The sequence below is a fragment of the Phoca vitulina genome, unplaced genomic scaffold (genome assembly GCF_004348235.1).
Source record: "Phoca vitulina isolate PV1807 unplaced genomic scaffold, GSC_HSeal_1.0 scaffold39, whole genome shotgun sequence".
Lineage (NCBI taxonomy): Eukaryota > Metazoa > Chordata > Mammalia > Carnivora > Phocidae > Phoca > Phoca vitulina.
Genome location: NW_022589742.1, coordinates 15,215,964 through 15,234,447, shown reverse-complemented (window position 1 = coordinate 15,234,447; position 18,484 = coordinate 15,215,964). Strand labels below are relative to the sequence as shown.

General features: G+C 42.1%; 1 protein-coding gene across 3 annotated transcripts in view; it reads right to left on the bottom strand.

The window, feature by feature from the left end:
• Window positions 1-13,328: 13,328 nt before the first annotated feature.
• ZNF280C (zinc finger protein 280C) overlaps window positions 13,329-18,484 on the bottom strand; it is a 61,744-nt gene continuing 56,588 nt past the window's right edge. For 2 of the 3 annotated variants that reach the window (XM_032428306.1, XM_032428307.1), the window contains 3 exons: window positions 16,320-16,438; window positions 16,030-16,174; window positions 13,329-15,378 (listed from right to left, as the gene is read on the bottom strand). In XM_032428306.1, the coding sequence (XP_032284197.1) occupies window positions 15,075-15,378; window positions 16,030-16,174; window positions 16,320-16,438 (568 nt within the window). In that variant the 3' untranslated portion in view covers window positions 13,329-15,074. Of the gene's footprint in view, window positions 15,906-16,029; window positions 16,175-16,319; window positions 16,439-18,484 lie in introns of all 3 variants that reach the window. The other variant, XM_032428308.1, reaches the window with a different exon arrangement.

Genomic DNA, 18,484 nt, shown 5'->3' with positions numbered 1-18,484 from the left:
GTGGTACGCTTTGCCAAGGCACACTCCCTACCAGCCTTCTATGCCACCTGAATCATTTGAGTCACTTCTTCAGGACTAATTCTTTCTGTTACTCAGTGTCATCAGTGGGCAGAAACACCCAAAGGGGGTGGGATACAGGCCAGACATGTTTTTCTAGGGTGCCAATGGAGGTGGAGGATAGAGAAGTCTTGAAAGGAGATGTTGACTCACAAATATTTCCTAGGTTCCCTGGATGTCAAGAGTAGGTGGCTCTCTCCTTATTTCCCAAAGCTTAAAAATAAAAAGTATAGGTTTCCCAAGGGGCTCAGTTGGCTTCCAAAGTAGTTAAATCCTGCTTCCCATGTTTCACCATGCAGTCTCTGACACCCAGAGTGGTGTTTCTTGAAGAGGGTAAGACTCAAGCCAACAATCCGTTACGCCCCCAGATCCTTGCTGGGTGCTATGGAGGAAACATAGCAAGAAGAGGATTTGTCCCCTATGTTCAAAGACCCTCTGATCTTGTGGGAACAATGTACACACTGAAACCACTTGTGAACGAAAATTACACAATGACATCCCCAAGTTCGAGTCTGTGCCATGGGAATTGAGAGCGTTAGGTACTCAACATTAGGGAGGAGTCACTGAAAAATAACTGACCTTATTTTGTATGTTGAATAGTGTTACATTTGGATTGGTAAAGAGGAGGGGGGTGGGCCAAAGTAGGGAGGCAGGATTGACCTTGGGGGTTGAGTGAAAGGACAAGAGCTGAGCAGCCCTAGTGGGGAGCTGAGGATAGGGAGGCCTGCACAAGAGGCAGGACAGTTTGTTGCTCTTTGAGTCACTGGGAGTTTTTGGTGGCTCTCCAGCAGGAGTCCTGTAGGTATTTCTTAAATGTCTGGTCCTATGGATGTGAAAACCCCCTGTCCAATTGTTAAAGCAACTAAGAGTGGTTATGAAGGCAGAGCTACAATAGCCCCAGATGGATTTCTTTGTTTTGGGGGTGCTCCCTAAGGCTGCTCTCTTGTCAGAAGCCCACAGAAAGAGGGTCCCAGGCAGACGGCCCCTGAGCATTTTCCTCTGCCAGGTGAATTCAGGTCTGTCCCCTGTCCTCCTCCCCGTCACCCCAGTGAAAGGTAATACGTACCAGATGTGCTTCCCACCCAAACAAGTAGCCTGTCCGGTCCTGCCTAGTTGTCCCTACAACCTTCTTCCTCTAGAACTGGCTAACTCCCCACCCCATCCCCATCCCACCCCCCCACCTGGCCTCGAGCTGAGTCCCAGCCCCCAGTCTGGTTTTCATCACTTGGCTTCTGCCTGGATCTGTCTTTGGAACCTGCCTAATACCCTGGTTAGGGCTGTGTTTTCTTACTAGTTGTCCCCACCCAATGCCCTGCCCTTGAATCTCACCCAAGGGGCTGGGAGCCTGTTGTCTGTTGGCGAACTGTCTGCTGAAACCCCTGTTGCTATGCTTCTCCCCAGCAGAATAACCTTGGGCCTTGTCTCAGACTTGAGATGCTGACTCCTTACCTGGGACACGACCTGCTATTGTGGTCTTTTGGCTCTTGACCTGGCTGCAGGGCTGGATCATCTCTCAGTGGCCGCAGGTATGCTCGTCCATTCTAGTGGGTACATTTCAGTCTGCGTCCTGGCCTGTCTTGGTCAGGGACCTTCTCTGCTGTAACAGGGTCAAGATAACAACCTTCTAAGTCCTCTAATCAGGATTGCCTCTTCTAGACCTGAATTGCCTCTGACACCTTTTAGGCATTCAACATTTACTGAGCATCTACTATGAGCCACTGTGCTAAGCCCTCGGGATATGTAGGTGAACAATATAAAATTCTGCTCTCATAAAGGAGATAGGCACTAAACAAGAAATGAGATCCATATGAGAGAATTTGAGAGCAGTAAGGACTCTGAGGGCCATAAAACGGTAAATGGATAGAAAGTGAGGGAGGGGGCGGGAGGGCAATATATTAGATAAAGTGAACACAAAAGATACCTTTGAAGAGATAACATTTGAGCTGAGACCCGAATGAAGAAAAGCAACCAGGGGTAAGATCAGAAAGAGAACCCCGAGCAGAGGAAAGAGCAAATGCCAAGGCCCTGAGGCAGAAGTGAGGTTGGTGCGTTTGAGGAACAAAAAAGAGGCTAGTGTGAGCAAGGGGGGAGATATGGGAGGTGAGGTTGAGAAGTAGGTAAGGCCAGGTCTACTGGCTAGGGTTTTATTTAAGTGCAGTGGGAAGCCAGTGGAAAGTTTTAGCATCATCTAGACTCAGTAACCTTTGGAAAGATTCAGGAGGCTTGCTGACCAGCAAGAAAGAGGGAAAAGCCTCTACTTTTCTTAGCTCCTCTGAGAGGAATAGACACCCTTCCTGGGTAACTCCTGAGTGTGGGCCTCAGGGCTGTCATTTCCATGCTGGCTGGCCCCCATCTTAAAAACCAGACTCCGGGGGCGCCTGGGTGGCTCAGTTGGTTAAGCGTCTGCCTTCGGCTCAGGTCATGATCCCGGGGTCCTGGGATCGAGCCCCACATTGGGCTCCCTGCTCGGCGGGGAGCCTGCTTCTCCCTCTGCCACTCCCCCTGCTTGTGTTCCCTCTCTCGCTGTCAAATAAATAAATAAAATCTTTAAAAAACAAAACAAAAACCAGACTCTGAACTTCCCCAAGACTATCATCTTTTGGTCCTGCCAAGGCTCTGGTAATTTTGCAGTGACTAGCAGGCACTCACCAATCCTACCTGCCTCTGTCCTCTGAGCCTCACCTTCGTGATCCTGTCCTTACCTGCAGTAATGACACTGCTCTCCCTCAGGTACCTGGGAACAGAGAATCCTGAGAACCTCTGGGCTTCACCCAGTCTCCCAGCCCTAGAACTTTCTGCTGGCATCAGCAGGGTGGCACAATGGCACTCAGGCCTCCATCAGATTGAGCAAAAAGATTTGGGAATGGGCTGTTCCTAGAATGCAACCAGAGGGAGGGGACTCAGGAGGCCAGAGAACCATGACACCTTGCTTGTTGTGAGGGTGGTGAGGAGCAGGGAGAATCAAGTGAAGTGAGGTGCTTCTAGGCCTCTCATTCAGCCTCACTATGTCTCTGGAATGATCCATGATGGCCAGGATGTCTCCTCTACAGCTCCTCTTTACTTTTTGGAGCTATGCCCTTGAATCTTCACCTGTGTGACAGAGACAGAACCCAGAGAAATAACTACCAACATTTGAATGCCTATTATATGCCAGGCCCTGTAGTAAAACACTACATTCCTTCCCTAGCTCATTTAATGCTCCCTCAACCCTATGAGGTGGGGATAATGATTTCCATTTTACATATATGAATATAGATGTGCTGACAGATTTAGTGACTTGTCCGATATGGTAAGTGGCTAAGCGAGATCTGTCTTACTTCAGTCTAGGCTCTTTCAGTGATATTATACTGTCTTTCTAGCTAGTTCCAAGCTCCAGAACCCTTGCAGGGATTACAGGTTCAATAGAGCTGGTCCCCCTGACCCATGGGGGTTTGGCAAGCAGGTCATTCAATATCCAGGAGGCCAGAATGGGAACATTCCTTCTTGAATGGGATGCCCTGATCAGGTCTCTGCAAGAAGCCCAAGTGGCTGACAGAATTGTCAGCTCTGAGCCAAAGGAGTCCCAAGATATCCCTGCCTTTGGACAACAGCTGGGAACCACACAGACAGCTGGATTCTGCTGCTCAGCCTTTGGGGCTGTAGGATATTGTCACTGGTCCCCCCCCTCGCCCCACGAACTATCCCTCTCCCAGTATCTTGCATTTGCTCAGGCCTCCAGATTCAGCCTGATGACTTGCTTTGGCCAAGTTCACTGAGGCTGAGGACTGTCTCAGCAGGATCCTTCAGTCAGAGAGCCCAAGACCAGATGCTGCTCTGAGCACCACCACCTAGAGCAGTGCCCAGGAGGGATACCCAGCCCAGAGTAGCTGGAGAAGCCCACCAAGTGAAACTGACTACAGCCCACCCTGAGTGTGGGGTGGGGATGGAGAGTGTGGAGATGTGCTGAGAGCTCCCTGGATAGCAAGGCTCAGCTTCTCTAGCAACTTCGAGTAGCAGATGCAGAAAGAGGTCAATGATTATCCTCTTGTAACACCTGAGGGGACAGAGTCACTGCCTTAACTTACAGGCTCTCCTCCACTCACCATCCCTCATCCCCCCCACTGGGAGAGGCCTTGCTCCCTTTGGAAGGACTGGTCTAAAGCTCCACTGCTTTCAAATCTTGTTCTGACTCCAAGTCCCCTTGAATATCCACGACCCTAACAACTGGCGCTGGGGCAGCAGGACCGAGATAGGGGTCCCAGAAATACCCTTAGATTAGCGGCTCCAAAATGCTGGCTCATAGCCAACTGCATGAACTCACTTGGCAACCTGTTAAAGTACAGATTCCTGGGATACTAGCCCCAGACAGTGGGGGCAGAGCTCAGGAATCTGTATTTTTAAAATGTCCATAGTTGGTTCTCATGTGCCTCCCGGGTCTCTTCTCTCTGGCACGTGTTCTCTCCCTCTGGGTGGCTGGGTGTCCCCACGCTTCCTGATGAACTCTCAAATCAGAAACTACCTTTCCCAAGCCAGAGCTTCAAAACTAGTGATCTGCGCAACCATGGAACCCAGCTGCGTGAAGACCACTCCACGCAAGACACAGCTTGATAATTCAATAGAGATTGCACGTCTGCTGTGTGCCCTCTGCTGGTTAAAATTCATGACGGTTGGAAAGTGTTCACCAGTAGGAGTTTTTCTGACTGGTACTGACCGTTTCCTTGGTTGGAAGGCCGTACAGAAGAAGCTAATCCTGGTCCCAGTTTGGGCACTTAGACACCTGAAACTAGAAGGGTTACTAATTAAAAAAAAATAGCTTTATTGAGGTATAATCGATACATAAAAAAAACTGAACTTATTTAGTTTATACAATGTGATGAGTTTGGACATAGGCATATACCCATAAAATCCTTACCACAATCAAGGTAATAAACATATCCATCACCTCCACGTTTCTTTGTGCCCTTTTTTCGTGTGTGTGGCAAGAACACCTACAATTTGTTAAGAGGGGAGATCTCATGGTAAGGGTTACTCTACGAAGTAAGCTACCTCTACCGAATCACTAGGGCTCACCTCTCCTCAGGGAAATCTGCAGACCCTGGTAGGAACTACTAGCATGGCAGCAAGGAGGGAGAAGAGACATTGTGAAGCACCTCACCCGCCCAGGGAGCTAGATTTTGAAGCTGGGTGGGTAAGGAAGCCTGAGAGTCTTAGGAGATACTATTGAGGGCACAAGAATATTCCTCTACACCAGTTGAAAAAGACTGAAAAACGGACCTCAAGACCTGAGCTGACTCTATAGTTGGTACTTAATCCCTTCCCTAGTGATAAAGTAAGTACCGTGACCCTTTGCATTTAATCTTAAAGTACTGGAGGAAGCGTCAGGTAAAATCATGGATAAGAAATCTGGCCTACCTGATCCTTACCCAGCAATCCCAGGTGGAAATCCCAATGCTTCGGATAAAGAGGATGTACCCCAGGTATTGTGGTTTTGCCTATCCTTCCAGGGAGATCATTAGATGGGAAGAATATCAGACCTAGCCTAGTTTCCAACCTCTATTCCTCCAACTGAAATAACATTAATGGCAGCGAACTTTTTTAAAAGACTTTATTTATTTGAGAGAGAGTGTGTGTGAGAGAGAGAGATCACGAGCAGAGGGGAGGGGCAGAGGGAGAAGCAGACTCCCCACTGAGCAGGGAGCCCAATGTGGGACTCGATCCCACAACCCTGGGATCATGACCCGAGCCAAAGGCAGACACTTAACGGACTGAGCCACCCAGGTGCCCAACATTGTTTACTATGCACCAAGTATTCGGTTATGTGCTTACCATGGACTATCATGTGTAATTCTCACAATAACCTATGAGGCATGGAATGATCGAAGTAGCTTGCCTAGGGTCAAAATGCTGCCCAGTGTTGGAGCAGGGTATGACCAAGATCTGTCTAACTGCAGAGCTAGTCACAATGCTAACTTCTCTTACTCTTCTCTATTTCTCTTAAGCCCAAGACGAGGATGTGTTCCTGGGCCTGGGACTAAGGGCTCCACCACTGCTGCATTTAGGACTAAGTAGTAGATGAGTTGGGAGTTGATGCTAGATGCCAGGTCTTGAACTGATTTAATCACTATTAGCTCAGCTATAGGCCCAGAACCTGGAGACAGGGACTGAGTGGGCAACCGAGGATCAAACTGTCCTCCTAGGATGGGAGGGCAGGATAGGGAGATGGAAAGTCTAGGAATAGGCTGGCTCTAACAATTGGAACTGTTTTCATTCAAAAGAGGTGTTTTAGAGGACCTTCTTGCACCATTTGAAATGGGAAGAAATGACCTCTAAGATCCTTTCCAGCTTTCCATTACTATGAACAACAAACAGTGTGATCATGCATTAGTTTTTTTTTCAATGTCCATATGTATTTTAAGCCACCTATGAAGATAATGCAGTTTTAGGCCTCTGAATGAGGATTGTTCATTTGTCTACAGATCAGAATCAGCTTTGAAATTGTGCACATCTTTTATTAATGAAAATGCTCAGATTCGACTAAAACCGGGGCAGGGAGGATAATGTTTCTGTAATGTGAACAAGTCAGTACTTCTTGATACTTTTTTCAGAATGACAAGTGAAATCAGTTTGCTCATCTGTAAAATGGGATTGAAAATCATCTTTACAGGATTTTTTTGAAGATTTAACTAAGATAATACATGTGAAATGTAGTTTATGGAAAAAAGTTTGTATATTATACTTATTCAATTCCTCTGATATAAAGGGCAGCGGGAAGAAATGAAAATGGAAGACCATTCAGGTTTTTCCTGATCATTCAGTTTTGAAAATAAAGCTGCATTGAATATATTCTTCTTTTAAATTATTCAGAACTGAAATAATTTGACCACAAAGCTACTTGAAAGTCACCAAAAGAACTAAATAAACTTTTAAAATCACTTCACATTGTGGTCTTTAGGACATTTGATTTAATCAATCAGACAACTGGTTCAATAGCCTAAGTTTTCTAAGCTTGAGATACTTACTGATTCACTCAAGATTTCTTATGCTACAGGGGTGCCCGGGTGGCTCAGTGGGCTGGGCATCCGACTCTTGGTTTCAGCTCAGGTCATGATCTTGGGGTTGTGGGATCGAGCCTGGCATTGGGCTCCATGTTCAGCGGGGAGTCTGCTTGTGATTCTCCCTCTCCCTCTTCCCCTCCCCTCCACTTGCGTGCATGCATACTCTCTCAAATAAACAAATGTTTAAAAAAAGAATTCTTATGCTCTAAGGCTCTGAAGATTTGCTAGATAGAATTACTCCATTCTATTCTCAAAATTTTATCAAGAAAGAAAATTGTACAACTTAAAATGTTCTTCTGCATTATAATTAGTCAGGTAGATATACTGGAGAAGATGGAGAGGGGGGAAGGAGATAAGGGGCAAACAGAACAATTCCAAGACTGAGTAACACTATCTTTAACCTCTGAAAAAAGGGAACTTCTTAATCATTTCCAAGTCCTACAAAAAGAAAGGCCACTTTACTGTTGGTATTTACAATAACACTTTCCCACAAAATTAATAGTACCGGATAAGTAGCCGAGATTCCTGAAAATGAATTCCTGGTAATAATTACTAAAAAGCCTCCCATAAGGAAAGGATTCTCTAAGCACAAAAGACAATGTTTTTCTCCAAAGCAGATTGGATTCTATACTAGTTTTCAACAAAGCAGTGTCGTTTCATAGCCTTTAGACAGAACTACACTCATTTCCAACGTTGGAGAATTACACCACATGTAACTGAAGCGCTGTGATAAAACATCATCCACTCAGCAGTTTGGAGGAATGTACTGTGAGACCTGGGAACTACAACACTAGGTTCCAGATAACCACAGTGCTGATGGATTGCCACTAAAACTGTCAAGGAGAAGATTCTACTGATGAGGAGCTTCCAGGGTCTCCTCTCAGCAGTGGTAATAGTAGTAACAGCAACGGAAGCAGTAACAGCAGAAGCCGGAGGAAGAGCACTAACATGAGTGGTAGTAGCGGGAGCAGCAGTATTTATCGACTGCCTACTTTCTGTCAAGCCAGTGTCAGATCTTACGCGCGCACGCACACACACACACACACAAATTGTTAAAGCAAACTTGTGAGAAAGTCGTCATTACATACCTTTCACTGATGCGAAAGCCGAGCCTTGAGGAAGTTTGTTTGAGGCTACACAACAAACCACGATGTAAACCTAGGACTGGCTTATTTCAAGGCTTAACTCTATGTACACCAGCATACATCACAGTGGTATGGATAAATAGGTATTTTTAGTGTGAAGGATTACAAACAATTGAAGAGATACACCTTAGCCTCTCCGAGTTTGTGGAGGACAGCAAGCTTTTCCAGGGAGTCGAATAACAAAGCGACAGGAGGGAGGCTGCAGAAGGATCTCAAAATCAGAGAAGTGAGGTGTGTGAGTCTGAGTGTGAGGCGAACCATGGTGAGGTCAAGGGAAAGGCAGTATAATTTAGGGAAAATACCTTAATACTATTTAAAAAAGGCAGTTATGACTCAAACGCACCTAGAAGCATTCATAGACATTCCATAAAAATAGAAGTCTGGTGGGCTTGAGACATGAAAAATCTAATGGTATGCCCACCTTTAGTACTGTGTGCTTCACCAATGACTCTCAAGAAAGACACAGTGGGTTAAGGAAAAGAAAATTACCAGAAATGATTGTAGGAAGGTCATAATGAAAAACAGGGTGGGGGCGTCTGGGTGGCTCAGTTGGTTAAACATCTGACCCTTGATTTCAGCTGGGGTTGTGGTCTCAGGGTCGTGAGACTGAGCCCTGCCTCCAGCTCCGTGCTCAGCAGGGAGTGTGCTTGGGATCCCCTCTCCCTCTCCCTTTGCCCTCCCCCTGCTCTTGCACACGCTCTCTATAAATTACATGAATGAATGAATGAATAAATAAAAGAAAAACAGGGTGAAGATTAGGGCCATTCTATCTGAATAAAATGAAGACAAAAATAAAATCACGAAGGGTGGTAATAAACTAACAGTAATAGTAACAATGGTGACTTACATTCCTGTGTGCCAATCACCGTTCTGCTATACACACGTTATGAAGTCATTTAATTCCCTCAGCCCGATGAGTAGGTGCTGTTGTTTACATTTTACACATGAGGCACAGAGCTCAAAGTCACACACATTTAGTCATTGGTAGGGTAGGAACTCCATCCCACCTAGGCAGTCTGCTGCAGAGTCTGGACTCGTAGCTCCTCCGCCACACTGCCCCTTGAAGGTACAGGGAGGGTTTACTCTGGAGTCTGGTATTGAAGCTCATAATCTTAGTATCAAGGAAGATCTCTTGAAGCTGTGTAAGCAGGAAGTAAACTTTAATAGATACTCCTTAATAGATAATAAATAATAGGCTGAAAATTGTAATGGCTTCAAGAAAAGTAGGCAAGTGGGTAGATTGATAAGCTAAGCATAAGTTATAGAGAGAAGCTAGATGTTTTTACAGTAAGAGTCTGAAGCTTTTGGAATTTGAAATAATGTAAAATGACGATGCCCTCCAACACAAATTACTGGTCTGTTCCAGTTATATATTTCTGAAGTTTTACAAACATCATAATGAGCATACAATTTTTTCCTGATATAATTTCTAAGACTATGAAAATGGTATTACTAGCCTCCAGCTACATATGCCACCTTACAAATGACTCACGAACATGAATGAAATGTCTAGAAGTTCATCTTAGTCAATGCCCTCATTCAACTATTTTTTTATTTTTCAATTCAGAAAATCTGACAATAATTAATCTAGGTCAGCATTCTCCATACTGTATCTTATGGAGATGAATGTCTAGAAGTTATTAAGTAGGGGGGGACATTCCAGGATCCAGTAAGTGCTCACTAAATTCTCCTGGAGAACCACAGACCACATGTAGCACGAACAATCCTGTAATAAAGAATCTATGCAACTGTAACCCGGTATTTCCTACATTTGGCCAGGGCACCTCTTTGTTGCAGACCATTTATAAATTATGGACATTCATTCCAGATCTAGATACTCTCTTTTGGACAAGTGTTACTTTTACAAGAGTCCAGGAGGGGAGTTTATCATGCGTAGGAGTAATTGGGGGTATTTTGTTCTCTCAATGTTTAAAGAGTCCCTGTTTCTGCTATTAGGGATGGTGGTATGTGGCATTCTGAATTCATTTTCTCCTAAGAACAATTTATACCAGCCACTCCTTAGTCTCCTCAGCTGATTCCCTCTCATCTCTCTAACCTCTTATTGTTAGCATGCCCTGGAGCTCAGTCTATGGACCTTGTCCTTTCTCTATCCCTGTTCTATTTGTGGTGATCTCATAGCCTGTGACTCTTTAATAAATTTAAAGGTTACTGACAGCCTGGACTTCTCCTCTAAACTCCAAACTCACACATTAGGATGTCCAGGGCATCCCCACTAGGATATCTCTTAGGCATCTCAAATGCAAACATGTCCCAAATCAAAGTCCTCATCTTCCCTCCCAAACCTACTCCTCCTTTAGTCTTTTCCATTTCAGTTAATAACACCACTTTTCCAGTTGCTTAGGCTAATGACTAATGTGCCATCCTCCACAACACTTTTTCTCTCATACTTCATATCCAAACCATCAACAAATTCTGTTGGCTCAACCTTCAAGATATACCCTCAATTGAGCCACTTATCACCTACACTCTCATCATCCTAATTAAACCTCTATTAACTCCCAAATGGATTATTACAACAGCTTCCTAGCTGATCTTCCTGATTCTGCCCTTGGTCCCCTGCAGCTTGTTCTCAAGACAGCAGCTAGGGTGAGCCTGTTAAGACTGTAATAAAGAATTTTTGTGGGGGCACCTGGTGGCTCAGTCGGTTAAGCGTCTGACTCTTGCTCTCAGCTCAGGTCTTGATCTCAGGGTCATGAGTTCAAGCCCCGCACTGGGGTCCACGCTGGGCATGGAGCCTACTTTAAAAAAAAAAAAAAAAAGATTTTTTGTTTTTCATTGAGGTATTAAAGACTTCTCCATTCAGAATCCACTAATGGCTTCCTATCTCTGAATGAAAGCCAAATCCTTACAACTACCTAGGAGGCCCTATACTACATGGTCCACATCACCTCACAGGCCCCATCTCCTACTACACAGCCCCCTGTCCAGCCCCACTCTACTGTAGCCCCATCAGTCTTGTTGCTGTTCCTTGAGCTAGGCATGATCCTACTTCAGGACTCATTCTTTCTACCTTTCATTGTTATGTTAGCTGATTTTTATTAGGTTAGGTTAAAAAGGTTTCCTTCATATTCCTAACTTGCTAAGCTTAAGGGTTTTTTTTTTTTTTTTTTGTAGAGGTGAGAGTCACATACCATAAAATCAAAATTTAAAAAGTCAACCATCTTGGGGCGCCTGGGTGGCTCAGTTGGTTAAGCAACTGCCTTCAGCTCAGGTCATGATCCCAGGGTCCTGGGATCGAGTCCCACATCGGGCTCCCAGCTTAGCGGGGAGCCTGCTTCTCCCTCTGACCCTCTCCCCTCTCATGCTGTTTCTCTCCCGCTCACTCTCTAATAAATAAATAAATAAATAAATAAATAAATAAATAAAATCTTTAAAAAACATATTAAAAAAGTCAACCATCTTAAAGTGAACAATTCAGTGGCATTTAATACATTCACAATGTTGTATAACCATCTTTATTTAGTTCCTAAACATTTTCATCACACCCCAACGTCAACCCTGTACCCATTAAGTAGTCACTCCCCATTCCCCACTGCCCTCTCAGCCCCTGGCAACCACCAAACTGTTCTCCATCTCTATGGATTTAACTATTCTGGATATTATACATAAATGCAATTATACAATATGTGATCTCTTATGACTGGCTTTTTTCACCTAGCATGTTTTTGACGTCCATCCACCTTGTAGCATGTATCAGTACTTCATTCCTTTTTATGGCTAAATGTTACTCCATTGTATGAATATACTACCATTTATTTATTCCTTCATCTGTTGGGCTCTTTCCATCTTTCAGCCATTGGGAATAGTGCTGCTATGAACATGCATGTACGAGTATCTGAGTCCCTGCTTTAGATTCTTTTGGATATATACCTGGGAGCAGAATTGCTGGGTCATATGGTAATTCTATGTTTTAACTTCTTGAGGAGCTGCTGAACTGTTTTCCGCAGTTGCTGAACCATTTTACATTCCCCTCAGCCATGTGTGAGGGTTCCAATTTTCCCTTCAGGACTTTTGCATTTGCTATTCTCTCTCTGGAATGCTCTTCCAATAGATAATCCAGTGGCCCACTTCCTCACTTCCTTCAGGTCTCTACTCAATATCCTCTTCTCACAGAGGCCTATCCTGACCACCAAATTTAAAATGGCAACCTCCCAACCCCAGCCCACACTTACCATCCTCTTTGCCCACTTTATTTTTCTCCATAGCATTGATCATCTAACATACTACTTAATTTTCTTAATTTTTATCGTCTTGTCTTCAACCACTGAAATGTAAGCTCCACCAGGGAAGAGATTTCAGTCTATTTTTTTCCAGCACCTAGAATAGTGTTAGGCACGTAGTAAGTGCTCAATAAATATTTGCTGAACAAGTAAGTGAGGCCCAAAGAGACGTTTTGGCAAAGTGTGACAAAAAGGAGCAAGAAACTGTCTCTGTAGTTCAGAGGCTATTTTTCTAAGAATGGTGATAGATTGAAACTGAGCCAATCACAACTTTTATTCAGCTGTAACCTTTTAAAAAGCACACATGCACGAGCTGGCTATTTCTGAATCAAGCGAAATAACTATTTAGAAAAACCTGAGGGTAATGGGATCAAAATGTCAAGCTAAAACTCATTTGCCCCAATTAAAACTCAACTAACTGCCTATAATAAGCAAGCTTAGTATTTACTGTTTGAAATGTTTTATTTAAAGAAAGTAAAAAAATATGGTGCTACAGGACACAGAACTTTAAGAGTATTATACTTTAAGAAAATGAACCTAACACATACTGTTAGAAATAGAATCCTATGGAAGAACAAAAAGATGTACCCCTACCTAAAATATTGCTATAGCAACAATGTAGTTTATCATATCCTCAAACTATAACAGAGCCAGGGAAAATATCTGCATACAAAAAGAGACTCTATGTTGAAACCACAAGAATTTATATCTGGACAAAAGTTTAAAACTTGGTGTAATTAGTACTGAATTTTTCACTTGAAAATGGTTAAGATGGCAAAAATCTATGTTATATATTTTCATTACAATCTTTGAAAAGTAAAAAAAAAAAGTGGATAGAAAGATGGTGGATGAAGAAACATTCTGGGGACTGATACGGAAATAAAGACTCGAACACTGCCAAGTCTACTATTAAGAAACAAGTAGGAGTAGAAACACTACTAAGAAACAACACTTTTGGAGATTTTGGAAAAATCATTTACAGCAGGATCAGTCTGGAAAATTAAAACTAATGGATTCAACTTTTTTGACTATGAATTATAAGAATTAGTAAGAAGTGGTCACTGAAACTGGTTTTCACTATGTTTCTGCTATAGGCTGAATGTTTGAATTCGTATGTTGAAACCTAATCCCTAATGTGACGGTATTAGGAAGTATGGCCTTTGGGAGATGACTACATCAAGAGGGTGGAGCCCTCATGCGTGGGATTAGTACCCTCATCAATCAGACCCCAGAAAACTCTCTCACCCCTTCTGCCAGGAGGATACAGCAATATCCTTCTACGAACCAGAAGTGGGTCCTCACCAGACACTGAATCTGCCAGCGCCTTGATCATGGACTTTCCAGCCTCCAGAACTGTGAGAAATACATTTCTGTTGTTCATAAGATACCTAGTCTGTGATACTCTACTATAGCAGCCCAAAGGGACTAAGACCGTTTCAAAGTACAATTACGAGTACAAAGTGCAAGAAGTTCTGATGTTAAGATGAAAAAACCACTCATGATTGAGTCAAACGACTTCAGAGCCTGACCACCTTAATGGTTATTAAAGGTCACAAAGGGACTTTGCCAGTCTCTAAAGTTCAAGAAATTAGTAAAATATACATAGTGAGCTTTTAACTGTGCTGGAGGAAAGACTGTAAGATGCACTCAGTAAAGCTCTCAGTCTGTAGGCCAAGTAATCAAGCTTCCATGTAAGAAGCAAAGCAATGCTCCTACTTACATGATAAAATCTACAGCTTTTACATGAATAACTCCTGAGGCACTTTACCAATACAAATTTTATTAAAAAAATAAGTAATAACATCAAACTGTTCAGCAAATCTATATTCAATGTAACCAAAATAAACAAACACCAAAATAAAAAAAATATACATCTATATATATATGGGCAAGAAACAAGTGCATTTTTTGGTCCCAATATTTTCTGAATATATTATCTTTATCCAAAGGAATTACATTAATGGCTAAGAAGATATTATGTATTAGATGTACAGAAACATAGCTTTAAAATTTGTTTTAAGGTCTGTAGGAAGTGTTTTTTGCCAATTATTTATGTCTTTGAATTGATAATCACTAAGATAATGATAGTCCCAAGATAGGCAGAGGATGTAATAATGTCTAATGGTCTGAATAATTACCAAATCTAGAAGCCATCAATAGGTAGCTACATGAAATTTGTAGAGAATTCTAAAGAATTTCTTGAGGTTCTTAACAAAACAAAACAAACACAAAACAAAAGTTTTAAAGAGAAGAGATAAAAGTGGACATAACAAAACACACATTAATAAATTTGGTGAAGGACAACATAAAACCAAGATAAAATTAAACTTAAAAAAATTTGAATATTAGTATTGCTGAAGACTCCTAGGGTTAATACTGGATAAAACTTCAAATGACAGTACAAATAGCTATAACTTTGGAACTGTAATTTTAGAGACTTGTTTTCCAAGAACATGAAAGTAACCTTGGTTCCCTACACAACCAGTTTTTATATTCCTTGGACTGCATGCAAACTAGACAAAGATTAAAGGGCAGCAGCCAAAATGATTAAACTTCAACTTGGATGTTGAAGCACGGATTTGATGGGTCTTTCTTGGTTAGAATGAACCCAATAAGCATAAGATCAAAAACCAAAGCCCCCAGTGGGAAGTTGTGCTCAATTTGGTGGGCCTTGAGGTCATCTCTGGCCAAATTAGCATCAGCCTTATGGGAGGCCAGTCATGAAGGAAGGGACTCTCCCCAAGGTCTGATTTCTTAAGGCCACAATCTAGAGGAGGTCTCACAGTCAAATAATTCACATTCCTTGGAAAGAGAGAACAGGCATCAGTTGTGTCCATCGAAGGGGGACACTGACCAGGAGTATCCTGGACATTTTTTGAAATTTCTGTGTTGCTTCTGCATCTGAAAAATATGAAAAATAGAACAATGACAGACAAGGAAAGAGGAAAAAGACAGCTATCTGACCTAAAAATGTAAGACTTATAAGAAATTAACTAAGAAACCAGACAAAACAGACAAAGAAAATGAATAGCCATATCATTTGGAATGCAATATTCTGAAGGCAAGTACAGCAGAGAAAAACACAAATTATTTTAAGCAAAGCAAAAAAAGACCATAGCAACAAAAGTTATTTTTGGAGAGAGTCAACTGGAGAAAAAAGCATATGTTAAGATATGTTAACCTGACACAAAGATAAGGTGGAATAAGAATCTAGTGCCATCTGAAAGCTGAAAAGAGCTGAATCAGAGCTAGTGTCATGAACTTGGCTGTTTAACCGCCTTCGTGTGAGAAAACACTTCAGAAGTTTGAACTTAGGAAACTGCCTTTGTGTAAGAAAACACTTCAGAACTTTGAACTTAGGAAATTCCAACTTGTCTTGCACCAGGTTGCACGAGCTCCATAGAGCAGGAATCTATTTCAACAAGCGGCTTTAAAAACAAAAACAAAAACAAAATACTTTAATATTTTTCATTTCTATTAATGATACATTTAAAAATGCAACAGTGCTAAAATCCATCAAAGAAAAATGCACTCAATGAAAATAAAACTTACTCAGAAGTGGGTTCAGAACTGGGTTCAGAACTGAGTTCAGAATTGGGTTCAGAATTGGGTTCAGAATTGGGTTCAGAAGTGGGTTCAGAATTGGGTTCAGAAGTGGGTTCAGAACTGGGTTTAGAAGTTGAGGTACTTTCGGGAACTGAAATTAGAAGAGTTTTACGTTTAAAATAGTATAGATAATGAGTGAGACTATTAACTTAATGCAAAAGAGCCCATATTGTGGCTGATCAAAAATGCTGGAATCAATATCAGAAATTCAAAGTAACACAATTATATATACATACCATTCTCTATTATAACTTGGCAAGTATGAGTTTTACGTTGACACAAGTGTTTAGCCATACGGTCTAAACCAGAAGAATCAGTTAGGAAGTCACATTTAAGGCACACGAGAGTAATGCCCCTATGAAGAAAAAAAGAAAGCAAAGGTTTTTAATCTTTTTAATCTTTTATGAAAGTCCATATAGAAGTTCAATAATTATTTTTCCAGGTAACAACTCTTGATGTGCTTTTTATGTGTCATGACCATCAATTTCCAATTTTGTTATACAAGCCTGATTTATCTGAAACGGTACTCTAGAAAATGATAGAGCCATGTTTAAGTCATGCTAACATTCAGTGCTTTGTAAACTGTCCCCTCTCATATTGGCTGCTAAAAGACAGGAGTTAAGAGACCTAAAACCCAGTGGTGGCTCCACTAACATCCTTTGTGTACCTTCGCCCATCTGGAACACAAGGATATAATACTCATTCAATATACATTTGCTTTTTTTTAAAGATTTTATTTATTTATTTGACAGAGAGACAGTGAGAGCGAGGGAGAGAACAAGCAGGGGGAGCAGCAGAGGGAGAGAGAAAAGCAGGCTCCCCGTTGATCAGGGAGCCTGAGGCGGGACTCGACCCCAGGACCCTGGGATCATGACCTGAGCCGAAGGCAGACGCTTAACCAACTGAGCCACCCAGGCGCCCCTCAATATACATTTTCTGAGGACCTTCTTTACACACTCCATACTACTAGGTGTTGTGGATTCAAGAGTGAACAAAAAAGAGGGTAAACTCTGTGGAGCCTATAATCTAATATCTTATTTTAGTGGTGATAAAATTAAAAAAGAAATGGGAAAGTTTTAAAAATAAATCATGTAATTTAATTATTATTATCTGTCAGTTAACGAGCATAAACATACTTTTACAGTTCATTGAATACTTTAAATTTAAGTACTTCACTTGTACAGGAATAAAAACCAGTAGCATACTTTAGACTGACTTCTCCCCTGTGGCTTTAGTTTTTTGTTTTTTTTTTTTAGATTTACTTATTTTGAGAGAGAGTAGGGGGACGGGTACAGGGAGAGAATCTTTCAAATCGACTCCCCCACTGAGCGCAGGGCCTACCTGCCAGAGGGGGGCTTGAACCCATGACCCATGAAATCATGACCTAAGCTGAAACCAAGAGTCGGACGCTTAACTGACTGAGCCACCCAGGTGCTCCTATTGCAGCTCTAGTCTTAACAGCCCGCTGTATATTTATACCTGGCTGTCATGCTGGCACATCAAAAATGATCTTCATAAACGGAAATTGTACTTTCGTCCCCACCCCTGAAAACCATTCCTCCTAACTAATAATCCTTCTTATGATGTCATGCTCCCAACACAAAGGCTCAAAATTATTTGACTCTCTTTGTTCTTAGAACAGTCAATATTTCAAATATTTTATAATATTAACAATTTATTGAACACTTAACTTTGTGCCAGGCTGAGGGTTTTAGACATATTATCTCATCTAAATCCTATAACAAACCAAAGAGGTAGGTGCTAAAATTTTTACTTTTTTATAAAGGACAAGGTCAGGTTTAATAACCTACCAAGGCCAAAATTAGATTGAAAATGAGCCCTTTGGGGCGCCTGGGTGGCTCAGTCGTTAAGCGTCTGCCTTCGGCTCAGGTCATGATCCCAGGGTCCTGGGATCGAGCCCTGCATCGGGCTCCCTGCTCGGCGGGAAGCCCGCTTCTCCCTCTCCCACTCCCCCTGCTTGTGTTCCCTCACTCGCTGTTTCTCTCTGTCAAATAAATAAATAAAATCTTTAAAAAAAAATTAAAAAAAAAAAAAAAAGAAAATGAGCCCTTTGATTCCAGAGACCATGTTCTTAAACAGTGTGATACCATTTCACCACCTTAACCCAGATTCTTATTAAATCAGACTTAACTACCGTAATAATCTTCAACAGTCTGTGTGTCCCATGCAGCTACATCTTACCTCATATACCCTCCACGTTGACCTTCCTTAATTCTACACAAAACACCAACAGTTTCCCCAATGGGTCCAAACTCCCTAGCCTAGTTTTCAAGGATTTCATAATCTAGATCTGAGCTCAAAACTATTCCCCCAGACTCTGATCTTAATACTATGTTATATAAACTTCATGCTTCATCTAAATTGCACTACTAGTCATTCA